Source organism: Manis javanica, chromosome 6 (genome assembly GCF_040802235.1).
Source record: "Manis javanica isolate MJ-LG chromosome 6, MJ_LKY, whole genome shotgun sequence".
Lineage (NCBI taxonomy): Eukaryota > Metazoa > Chordata > Mammalia > Pholidota > Manidae > Manis > Manis javanica.
Genome location: NC_133161.1, coordinates 21,205,719 through 21,217,990, shown reverse-complemented (window position 1 = coordinate 21,217,990; position 12,272 = coordinate 21,205,719). Strand labels below are relative to the sequence as shown.

General features: G+C 54.2%; 1 protein-coding gene across 1 annotated transcript; it reads left to right on the top strand.

The window, feature by feature from the left end:
- The first annotated feature begins 5,100 nt into the window (after window positions 1-5,100).
- On the top strand, window positions 5,101-11,667 carry CPA1 (carboxypeptidase A1). Its single transcript, XM_017640375.3, has 10 exons — window positions 5,101-5,269; window positions 5,746-5,827; window positions 6,288-6,521; window positions 6,755-6,856; window positions 7,402-7,503; window positions 7,670-7,780; window positions 8,431-8,521; window positions 9,052-9,251; window positions 9,724-9,808; window positions 11,401-11,667. Exons 1-10 carry the CDS (start codon window positions 5,205-5,207, stop codon window positions 11,586-11,588), a joined length of 1,260 nt encoding a protein of 419 aa, XP_017495864.2. The 5' UTR covers window positions 5,101-5,204; the 3' UTR covers window positions 11,589-11,667.
- The last annotated feature ends 605 nt before the right edge of the window (window positions 11,668-12,272 follow it).

The following is a 12,272-nucleotide window of genomic DNA, read 5'->3' as shown; positions in this document are numbered from 1 at the left end:
GGGGTCTACAGCTGGCCTCTGCTCTTTCTTTCTCTTTCTTTTGGATCACATTCTTATCTTTCTTTTTGGTGTCATTAATGTACAGTTACATGAGTAACACTGTGGTTACTTGATTCCCCCCATTATCAGGTCCCCTCCACATAGCCCATTGCAGTCACTGTCCATCAGCGTAGTAAGATGCTGTAGAGTCACTACTTGTCTTCTCTGTGCTGTCCTGCCCTCCCTGTGCCCCCCCTACATTATGTGTGCAAATCTTAATGCCCCCTTTTCCCCTTACTCATGCTCTTTCCTAACAAGCTTCACCTCTTACCCTTCAGCCCACCTCCCTCAATTCCCCAAAACATAGCTAAGACTTCAGGGTAACATTTCAAAAAATGTTATTTGGGAATTCAAGAGGGAAGTACAATGTAGAAAATAAAACACCTGAGATGGTCACTGGCATTGGAGCTAGTTCATGTCTCTCTCTGGGCAGCGCCTGCCTCCAGCAGTCCCTTTGCTTGACCCTCTGCTTGCTCCCATGTTGCTTCTCAGCATGAAGCAAACCTGCCCTCCCCGATACTTCTTTTTACGTTGTGGAACATTCTTGCTTAGTTCCTTTCTCTTCCATGTCTCTGCTCTGAGATGTGGGCTTTGACCTGACATTTCCTAGAGATCCACTGGAGCACTTGTCTCTTGAGGTGACCCTTGCCCCACAGAAATATTCTGCTTCCATTCCAGAGACAAGAACCACTAGACACTTTGAAGGGACAATTCCTCAGCTTCAAAGTAAACCAACAAATAGGCTTTCCTGGGCACTCAGTTGTGAAAGCAGAACTCAAGGAGGCTGCTGTTGGAGCCTCCTCCTCCAGCCTTCCACGATGCCACCAAGCCCTATGACCCTCCCCACCCCCCACTGAAGCCTCAGCAGGACGTGTCCCCTCAAGACCTGCACTGCTCTGGGCACATGTACCCACGGCAAACCCCAGGGCTCCGTGCTCTAGTCCGATCTTGCCACAAACCTGCAAAGCCTCTGCCCTGCCCAAACCTGCCAGGGCAGCTGTGATTTGCTTAGGGGTGAAAAACACAAATGTCCTAGAAAAGTAAGTGTTACCGCTGGAACAGACCACCGAACATTCTCGCCAACTCCCTCATTTCATAGGAGGGGAAACTGAGGCAGTAAGGCATGATGCATAGTCACCTGCCCCAAATCATATAAATGGGTTTGTGGCATTCTACGGCTAGAAGGCATTTGCTCCCCCATTTTGCTGTCTTCTGAAGTTAGAGGGTGTCACTGGGTTAGCTGTGTACTTTTTCAGTTGCCCGTGACCGAAAACCAACTTGAAAAGCCTTGAGGAAAAAATGGAATTTGCCGGTTCATCCCTGGAGCTGGGGTGGGGTGAGGTGGCTAGGTCCACCTCAGTCACATGGCCTCAGGGTCCGGAAGGGTGGTCGTTAAGGGAAATTGGAGGTGCTGTTATCTGAAGGGAAGGCGCCTGGGTGGGCTCCCGATGAGAGCTGCCCGCCACAGTCCACCACTTGGCTGCCCCGGATTCTCATGGACTGCCCTTCCCACGCACACAACTGTACCACGTATGACCTTAAACACACTTGCCAGAGGGAGATGGCTGAAGTCCCGTCCGCCGCTGTATCCGGCCGCGCTCACTGCACCCCTGTGTGCTCTCTGCGAGGATTTCCCTTGTCTGCTGTGCCCCTTTGATGCCTAATATGCACATGGGGAACCGATTCTCCATCTGCCTCTTTCACAACCCATTTTCTAAGTTTTGGCTTGGGGGTCTCTGGGCATTGTCTTAGAGCGTCTGTCTGTCATGCTTGGGCATTCTCTGGCAACGAGGCTGCCTGGATAGTTGTTGGGTTTGTGAGCCGCCCGAAGGCATTCTGCTGATAAGATGAGGGACTCATCTGTTTGGGGTGGGGGGTTGCCTAGGCTAAAATTCTATTTTCTTCTGACAATACAAGCACTTTAAAAGCTTAGTAAGTGCATCAGTTAGAAAGCTTTTTATAGCAACAGAAACCCCAATTAATAAAAAGGAAATATATATTCTTTCATATTATATACTCCACAGGTGGGGCAACAGATTTGACAGTATCCAGAGACAGATGACTCCTCAAGAGGGGGCAATGCCGAGTCCCTCACGTCTCATTGGCAAACTGGCCACACGCCCATCTCCAAACCAACTGCTTGCAAAGGAGAATAGGGTTCCTTGATGGTCTTAGGCCAATCTTCGAATTTATCCCTGAGCAGGGAATGGGGTGGTTTTCCTGAGGGGTGATGCAGGCACACCATCTGGGTTTGCTCGGCCAGGAAGACCAAAGGAGGGACGTGCGAACACTGGTGTGGCTGCAGCAGGCCTCTGTTTGCGTTCAGGCACCCACCCCGAACCGTCCTTGAAGCCAGGGGCAGCCTGGTGGTTTCTTTCTCATGCTGACAGGTTTTGTTGCTCTGCCTGTTCTCCCAGCCTTCAGGCCAATGGCCTTCATCTCTGCCCTTGCTTTGGACCGAGGGAAACGCCTACACGGGGGTGGGGTGGGCAGAGCTGTGGCCCTTTGCCTCACATTTCATTCTAGCCACACAGTTTCTACCCAGAGGCAGTTGTCAGCTTCCTGAGGTGCTCTGGGTGTGCCCAGGGGATTAGATTTAGCCTCCACCTGAGATCCAGGTTCCTGCTGGTGTTGGCCCTAATTTCAGCTGCAGCATTGACTTCTTCTCTTCCAACCTTGCAAAAAAATAGATTCTATGGCTCTTGGACACCTTAGATTGATGGCTGGAGGTGGCAAGAGGCCCTCTTGGTGAGGCTGTGTCCTCCCCTACCCGCCCCCCCACTTTTCCAATGGGTTTGTCTTTTCTGGAAGAAATTTGCAGAAGACCACTGCCCACCAACGTGTGTAGTGTGCATGAAACAGAGTCAAATTATAGAACAGCTTTAGACTTAGAAATACAAAAAGAAATAATGTTTTCATAATGCAAACTAAAGAAAGGCTCTACAAAACCTTCTTTCCTCTTGGGGAATGCATCAGAAAGCCTGAGAACACTACGGGGCACTAAGAGATGAGGGAGGGTAGGAGGAATGGGTGAGCCACAGCTCCGGGCTGAGGAAATTCAGTCTCTTTACAGAAACAAATTAAGAGAGAATAAATGTGAGTTTGTGCTCAAGTTCTGAATAGTGTGAGAAACATCCCTGCCTTTCTCTGCCTGGCAAAATCCTTTATTAAAACCCAAGTCAAATGTCGCCTTCTTGGTAAAGTCCACCCTACACCCTTCTGTGTGGGCCCATAGTGCTGAATGCATAGCTCCACTGGTACTTTTCACGCCATGTCCCAGAAAACGCGCTGCTCAGGGCTCCTGCAGCAAGGAGGGCATCCCCAAGTCGCCCACGTGTCTGATCCTGATGACTAGGTGACAGCTTCTGGTAAGATCTGTTGGAGAACCAATACCTTAGCTGGTTCCTTCAGTCTTTCCCCCTAGACGTGACTCCTCTGTGGTCAGGGGCAAGTCAGTGGGGAGCATAGCTGACTGATGGCCCCACTACCACGCTGTGATGAAGCCACCTTCCCACAGGCTGTGCCAGCTACTGACAGCACAGCGTGGGGCTAGTGCTGACATTCCTGTGGGATGCAGCACTCCCCAGGCTTGCAGCTTTGGCTCAAAGATTCTGCATCGGCCCGAAGTGTTCTCAGCCCTGCGCAGCTGTCTGAACTCTCCCCGCCCACCCTCCTCCCTCCCCCAACTCCTCTCCCAGGCGTCAGGCCTGTGGCCTTTCTCTTCTTTATCCTTCATGGGGTTTCTTCCTATGGATCTCTGGCCTAATTCTGTCTTGGCAACAGCATCTGGGACAAGCCGAGAGAACACAAGCTGGTTGGTCATGTCTGTCTTCCCCTAGACTGTGAGTCCCCTGTGCTCAGGGGCCCTGTCTTGGGCATCACCCTAGGGTGGGCATGGTCCCTGGCCCAGAAGAATGAATGAATGAGCAAAGGGATCAATGTTCAGAGAAGGGGTGGGTATGGGAGAGAGAAAAGCCAGAGGAAGCTTCAGGGAAGTAGTGAGCCTTGGCCAGGGCCTGGGGGGCAGGCAGGGCTGCTGGAGTTGAAAGGACAGTCTTCATAGGGGCTCAACGTCTTTTGAGGATGGATTTGATGTTTTACCATCTTCCCAGAGCTAGGCTCAGGAGAGAGTTGAGAGTATACACCAGGGGGTCACTTTGCCTTGGCGTAGGAGGGGTGGCTGGGTAGGAGGTGGGGGAGGGAGGCAGAGGGAACCGACAAACCAGAAGGGGCCACCGTGGCTGTCGTCAGCGTCCCAGCCTGAAGCCCCGACAGAGAGCAGGGTCCCCAGATGGTGTCAGGGAGACGCTGGAAGCCCTGTGGTTTAGGGCAGATTTGCATCACACATCTCTGCCATGAGGTTAGCATCCAGGGCCAGAGTGAACCTTCCTTTGTGAGTTCCAGTTTCTCCTGTACACTGTGCAGTCCCAGCAGGGGTCTGGCCCTGGTTCCCATCACACTGTCTACTCAGATGACATGGGTTACAGCTCCTATCAAGGGCAACCCTGATCTCAGAGCCCCATAGTGGTGGGAGTGGAGGGAAAACTGGGGAGCAGCTCCATCTGATTCCCACAAGACCACTGAGGCCAGGTAGGAGAGCGGTGGGAAGTGCCCTTCAAAGGGCTGCACCCCAGTGGGGTCATGCCATGCACAGGGTAGGGGCAGCCCTGGGAGAAGCCAGTGCGGTGAGGAGCCAGCAGGTGTTGGAGCTGCATGGGGCAGAGGGTCCCAGCTCGCCCTGTCACAGGGAGGGGAGAGCTTGCTCTCAGGGGCCTGGGAGAAGGGGCCGCCTTGCATGAGGCCCCAGCTGGGCTGCTCTGGAGTCCAGATCAGCTGCAGGTGCCCAGGGCTGTGGGCTGGGCGTGAGCAGGGTCCCAGCTGGGAGGCCTCAGCTGTAGCTGACCCTCAGACCCAGGCTGGCACCTCCTGGCCAAGTGGTTGAGGCCTGGTTTATCTCTCCAGATGCCTGGTTCCCTGACACTTTATCAGGGACAATGAGAAGGTACCAGAGCTCAGGACTCCCACCCCCCCTCCCCGTGGGACAGGGTCCAGGTGCAGGGGGAGGACAAGTGTTGAGCACAGCCAAGAGACCTCTGTCCTGGAAGAGTTTAAAAGGCCCCAGGACATTCTCTCAGCCTCCATTGACTTCCCCAACTGGCTGCAGCATGTGGGGGCTGCTGTTTTTGAGCGTGCTGCTTGGGACTGTCCTTGGCAAAGAGAACTTTGTCGGGTAAGGGTGTGGAGAGGAGGAGGGGACACCCCCAGGGGGGAAGAGGAGGTCTCAGTCCCCAGCCAATGTCTAGAGGAAATGGACATTCAGATGCACAGGAAGAGGGCCAGAGAGGTGCCGACAAGCACACCTGGGAGGGAGTCTGACCAGGGACCAGGGCTGGGAAGGGGTCTAGACTCTCAGGACAGCTTCCTGAGCCCTGGAGAAATCTGAGCTCTGAGCAGCAATTTTCAGAAGAGGAGGCCTGGCTGCCTTTGGAGAAAGATCTAGAATCTGAGCAGGGATGGACTAGCAGCAGTGCCCAGGAGTTTGTCAGGAGCCAGGCCTCCAATGGCTAAGACCCCCTCACACTGCTCAGCCTAGAGGCCTGAGCCCAGCCTGGGGTTTCCAGAAGGTCACTGCCCCCTCCCACCTGGGGAGTGTGCACGGCCCCCAGGGGGTACGCAGGCTCCAGTGTCCACTCCCACTCTGCCCAGGCACCAGGTGCTCCAAATCTCTGCTGCCGATGAAGCCCAGGTGCAGAAGGTGAAGCAGCTGGAGGAGCTGGAGCACCTGCAGGTCAGAGGACGGGAAGAGCCCTCCCCAAGGCCCCAGGGCACCTCTGCTGGGTCACCCGGGGCACGGCTCTCTCTCCCCAGATACCCAGAAGGGAGCCACAGGACTAATGCCTGTTAGGAAGTGGCCTAACTCCCAAAGGTCCAGAATGTTGCTGTCCTTGAGCATATGAGCAAAGAGGGGACCCCCTTCCAGGACTTCTCTCTCTTCCTTGCTGTCTCAAAGCTCCCCCGCCCCCACCCCACTCTTTTCCTGGGCCACTTCCCCCTGATCATGCTTGGACTCTGTCCAGTGCCCAGAGTTCCTCTTTGCCCTCTGCCCCTAATACCCATGATCCATTCCCAGTTCCGGGGGGAAATTCTGGCATTAACACCCTGTGGGCCCAGCCTGGGGTTGGCATTAACACCCTGTGGGCTGGCCCTTTCCCAGCCCACTGTGACAGTGTGGCCCTTGTCCTTCCCAGCTGGACTTCTGGAGGGGCCCTGCCCAGCCTGGCTCTGCCACCGATGTCCGAGTGCCTTTCACTAGCCTCCAGGCTGTCAAAATCTTCCTGGAGGCCCATGGCATCAGGTACCGGATCCTGATCGAGAATGTGCAGGCGCTGCTGGATGAGGAGCAGGAGCAGATGTTCGCCTTCCAATCCCGGGCCAGATCCACTGGCACCTTTAGCTATGCCACCTACCACACCCTGGAGGAGGTGAGCGGCCCCTGGGGCCACTCCCCACAAGCACCAAGTTCTTCATCAGGCTGGCAGAGCCAGGGCCGACCTGGGTGTATGAGGCATCTGCTCTGTCTCTACGTGGCCAGAGTGGTCTGGGCTGTGTCTCCTGCGCATTGCTGGGCTCACAGCAGGCTGGCTAACAGCTGCTAAGAGAGACATTGGGTGCTCGCAAGCCATTACGGCCGGCCTTCCTTCCCCACCCTTCTCAGATCTATGACTTCATGGACATGCTGGTGGCGGAGCACCCACAGCTTGTCAGCAAGCTCCAGATCGGCAACACCTATGAAGGTCGTCCCATCTACGTGCTGAAGGTAATGGGTGCCCACAGACAAGACTGATCTAAGAAAGGGCAACCACATTTGTGCACATTTGTGCAGGACCCGGCTTTCACCGCCATTCTTGACACTATGGACATCTTTCTGGAGATTGATGCCTATGGTCAGAAGAACACACTGTTACACGAACTTCTGTGCCGACAGTGGGGGACACTCTGAATTTCCATGCTGGCCTAGGTGTGTGCACACCTGTACACACACAATTTAAAACTTTTAAGTGACCAAGTGTTTCCAATCAAGTATCACACTGTGGAAAGTATCCCAGAGTCAGGTCATCCATATAAAATGCTTTGTTTGTGACCTCCCAAGGGGTGCGAGGTGGGCCAATAGGAGGACAAGAGGCCAGGTTCTGCCGGACCCCTTCTGGCCCCCAGCCCTCAACCCCCACCTGAGTGATGGTCCCAGAAACAGAGCCTCAGCCTGAGATACCCAGAGAGCAATGGCCTCTGGCCTGGGCTGCACTCCCTTTCAGGGACGGGAGACAAGGCCCAGCTGGACCATTTCCTTCATCTCTCGTCCAGTTCAGCACTGGTGGCAACAACCGACCTGCCATCTGGATCGACACGGGCATCCATTCCCGGGAGTGGGTCACTCAGGCCAGCGGGGTCTGGTTTGCAAAGAAGGTAAGCATGGGGAGGTGAGAGGACTCTGGCCAGGTGGGGCACTGGTGTCCAAGGCCCAGAGAAGCCCCGCCCCCCCCTTCCCATCCAGAGGGCAGGCACCCATTGCCTCAGCATGGCAGATGCTTGGCTTGGCCCACTCTGCCTCTCTGCTCCCTGAACCCCCCAGATCACAGAGGACTATGGCCAGGACCCAGCTTTCACCACCATTCTTGACACCATGGACATCTTTCTGGAGATCGTCACCAACCCTGATGGCTTTGCCTTCACCCACAGCAAGGTACAGGCCTTCTCCCATTCTTGGGGAAAGCAGGGTAGCCTGCTGGCCTCTGAGCCCCACAAGCTACTCACCCCTAAGCTCAATCCCCAGAAGTTGAGGGAGAGGCAAATAGACCTGTCCTAGACCAGAGTTCTCAACTCAGCATTCTTGACATTTGGGGTGCATAAACCTTTGGGGGGTTGCTGTCCTGTGTACCCAGAGTGTTAGCAGCATCCCGATTCTACACACTAGATGCAAATAGCAGCCCTCAAAATGAAACAACCAAAATGTCTTCAGATGTTGCCAAATGTCTGGGAGGAAAATAGGGTCCCGATTCTGGTTTTTATTTTATTTCTATGGCAGATACAACATGTCATCAATCAAGTCTGCATGGGGGAGCGGCACCTCATGCCTCTTCTCTTCCCACCAGCAGCAGCCTCTGGCCAAATGCCTTTCACTGCCTCCTCTATTCTCCTTCACCCAGGGGCCCCTTTGCAGATCTTCCTTGTTGACAACCGGTGAAAAGTGGTCTCTGATCCCGCTGCGTCCATACTCACGCTCTAGATTGGGGCGCTTTGTGTTGACCGTGGCCGCTCGCGGCCCACACCACTCTCTGCCGGCTCTGAACCCGGGCCTAGAGCAGAGGGACAAGTGTCTGATTCCTTCCTCAGAATCGCCTGTGGCGCAAGACTCGATCCATCACGCCCGGCTCCTCCTGCGTTGGGGTGGACCCCAACAGGAACTGGGATGCTGGCTTCGGAAGTAAGGCCCAGTGTGACTTGGGGAGCAGGGGTGGGACGACCCGGAACGGCTTCTACCCGCCTCTGTTGTGCTGCCCCCACCCCTTTGCTGCCCCAGCAGTGAGAGGGCAGGCAGGGGAGTGTCAGTCTCTCCTCTGAGGCTCAGGGAGGGAGGCAGCACCTGGAGATACGCTTGTCTATAAAAAGGAAGTTCCTCCTAACTGGACTAAGGCTTGAAACATATCCAAGGATTTTCTAATGTAACTTCAGGTTCTCCCCTTCGTGGTCCCTTCACCGCAAGAATGGCTCCCACTTCTTCCTCCCTGGGCATGTCCGACAGCTCTGCCCAAGTCTGACTGGGTGGGGGGGCCAGGACCCCAGGCTGTGTCACATGAGCGGCCCCTGGCCTTACCTTAATCCCAGGGTGGGGGTGAGCCCTCCTGCATCCCACCTCACCCTTATTCCATGCAAACAACTGGATGCCGTGGAAGCCACTCTGCTTGGCTGTAAGGAACGCCAACCACCAGCCCCCCACCCTGCTTCCTCCTACAGTGGCCGGAGCCAGCCAAAACCCCTGCTCAGAAACTTACCACGGCCAGTTTGCCAATTCGGAAGTGGAGGTCAAGTCCATTGTGGACTTTGTGAAGGACCATGGGAACATCAAGGCCTTCATCTCCATCCACAGCTACTCCCAGCTCCTCCTCTATCCCTACGGCTACAAAACAGAACCAGCCCCCGACCAGAATGAGCTGGTATGTGCTGACCCCCTGCTTGCCTCCCACCCCAAAGGCAGTTTTGGGCAGGCCTGGGTCTTTGTCCTTCAAATTTGCCTGCACAGGGCCTGGTGCCCCTTTCTCCCTGGGAACACCAGCAGGGCAGACTAGCTTCCCTTTCTTTCTGGGAAACTGAGGCACAGTGTGTGCAAGTCACTTCTGTCACATGATGACAGAGCGAGCTCCAGGTCTCCACTTGGAGGCTGTACCCCAAGTTCACCCTTGGAGCTGCTGTGTGACCAAAGGGCAGAAAAGTGCCAGCCAGATGTGTTTTGGGGTCAGGGGCTCATGGGGCTGCTGAGCTCCCCAGGCCCCGTCCTGCTCCCTGCTGGGGGCTCACTTCTGCGGAGTGCATGCCCCAGGGTCACCTGCCAGCCCCCAGGCTACCCTGGCCTTGCTGCTCTGGGAGCTGCTGGCCATGACGGGTGGTCTTGCTTGGCATTTTCTCCAGGATCGGGTGGCGAAGTCTGCTGTGACAGCCCTTGCCTCTCTGTATGGGACCAAATTCACATATGGCAGTATCATCAAAACAATTTGTAAGTGGATGCGTGGTCTCTGCGGGTGGCCTTGGGAGGAAGCACAGCTGGCTTTTCCTGGAGCAAGTGGCCAAGGTGCCCAGATCTGGGGGCAGAGAGGAGGAGAATGGCCCCGGCTGGGCCTTACAAGGGCTCCTTTCCTCACACGAACTCTGCCTTCTTTGATATCTTCAGACAGACATGTTAGTTCCCTGAGAATTCATGACCTCTTGTCTTGGCATTAAGTCCAGCTTGATGTATAGTCCTGCTGGCATTTGTAGACCAAGAAATTCAACTTAAAGTAATACTTCGCCTCCAGTGCCCTTCAGTGGCAGAGTATACCCGTTTTGTCCCAGCTTACCTACACATGCAAGCTCCTGGGAGGGGCACTGCTGCATCCAAATGGAATTAAGTCAACAAATGTTTACTGAGCACCTACTGTGCACCAGGTCCTGTCTTGGGCATTTGGGATACAGTTGGGAATAAAATAAGCAAAGATCAGGAAACTTACATCCTGGCCAGGGAGATGGACAATAAACATGAATAAGTAAGTGATACAGTATGTTAGGTGATAAATGCTAAGGAGAAAAAGAAAATCTAGAAGAGGATGAGGGGAATCAGGAATACTGGGAGTGGAAGTGGTTGAAGGGTGGGCCTCATGGAGACAGTAAAATTTAGGCAAGTGTTGAAAGAACTGAGGGAGGGAGCCAAGAGGCTATCTGGGGAAGAGACTTCCAGGCAGAAAAACCTTCTAGAGCAAAGGCCCTGAGCATCTGATGGGGCCTGGTGTGCTGGGACTAACAGGGAGAGCGCCGGGCCTGGCATGGCTGCAGCGGAGTGAGGGCCCAGGGTTGCAGGAGACAGGTGGGGGTGGGGGACAGATGCTGTGGGCCCCTCGGGAGTGCGGCAAGCCTGCCAGACGACAGGACGCAGGAGAACGGGACAGGACAGAGGTGGGAGGGCTGCACACACCCCTCCATCCTTCCTGCACAGAGCACCCAGGCTTTGGTGGGCCCCCATCTTACCGAGGGCTGGCTTGCTTTTGGCTTCCAAGCCGTCTTTGGAAACTGTTTTGACCCTGAGTAAAAAGTTTTTGCTTTGTTCAGTATTGTCAAGGTAAATTCTGATATGCAGCCACCTTCCTCACCCCTGCCCAGTTCAAAAGCAGCTTTGCTACCCACTGTTAACTGTAAATCTGGGTAAAGTTTCCTTCAAAAAGACAGACAAGGGGCTTTTGCTTTAACTCTGGCCTTTTGCACTTTCCCCTGCAGACCGGAGCCCTAGGGGACAAATCCTAGTCGCCAGGTGGAGACTCTGGTATATTCAGAGTCTTGATGGAAGTGGCTGTGGGACAGAGGTGGCTGTCAGTGAGGCATTCACATTTGCAGGAACTTTCTTGCATCCCCAGTGATAGAACCATTGCTGGTCCACCTCTCTGGGCCTTTTAGGCTGAGACCCTTTGCAGGAGCTTCTAGGGACGAAGCGACTGCTTGGTCAACAGAAGGCACTTAGATAGATGCTGATTCTGATCCGCACTGTACAAGGCACCGGGCTGGCCCAAGTAAACATTTCAGTGATTGCCCTTTGCCCTCCCATTTCTGCTCCCACCCCAGACCAAGCCAGCGGCAGCACCGTCGACTGGACCTACAACCAGGGCATCAAGTACTCCTTCACCTTTGAGCTCCGGGACACTGGGCGCTACGGCTTCCTGCTGCCAGCCTCCCAGATCATCCCCTCGGCCCAGGAGACGTGGCTGGCGCTTCAGGCCATCATGGAGTACACTGTAACTCACCCCTACTGACCCAGCCCTTAAATTCTCTCTTCCTCCTCTTCTTTAGCCCCACCCAGGCAACCAAATAAAGTTTGTACATGGAACAGAATCTTGGAGCTCGTGTGTGGGAATGCATCTGCCCCTTCAAGATGGGGCAGAAACGATTGAGTTCCTGCAGCCTCACTGGAAATATGTGGGTGGTTGGTCTAGATGACCCCTAGGTTCCCCTGCATTCCAGGTCCTGTGAAGTTGTATCCAAGTGGCGTCTGTTTTAATTAGACCACCCCAAGCTCAGCTCATCAGTGGGATGATTTCTTCATACCTTAGTAGCAAGCGGCAGCCATAGCTGCTAACCAAATGCCTGGCACCCTGCAGGGATGGGGAATTCAGCCTGTATAATAGCCTAGCTGGTTGGATCCATTTGTCTACAAAAGTAATAACTCTGAGTATGAACTAGAATAATCCTGGTGGCCACTGCATCCCAAATAGACGTTGCAGCCAGGTAAAGCAGATTTCTATAACACTAAGTACAGTCTCACACCTGAATTAAACTGAAAGAAAACAATTCAGTTAAATAGAATTATTTTAAGATAAAGAACAAACGCCAAACCCGGGACATTTGATTAATTACAGTATATCATGAAGACTTTGCCTTTGGGGATAGTATTTATTTTTCATTTGCCACATCCTTTCTAGCATCTTTCAGTACCTCGT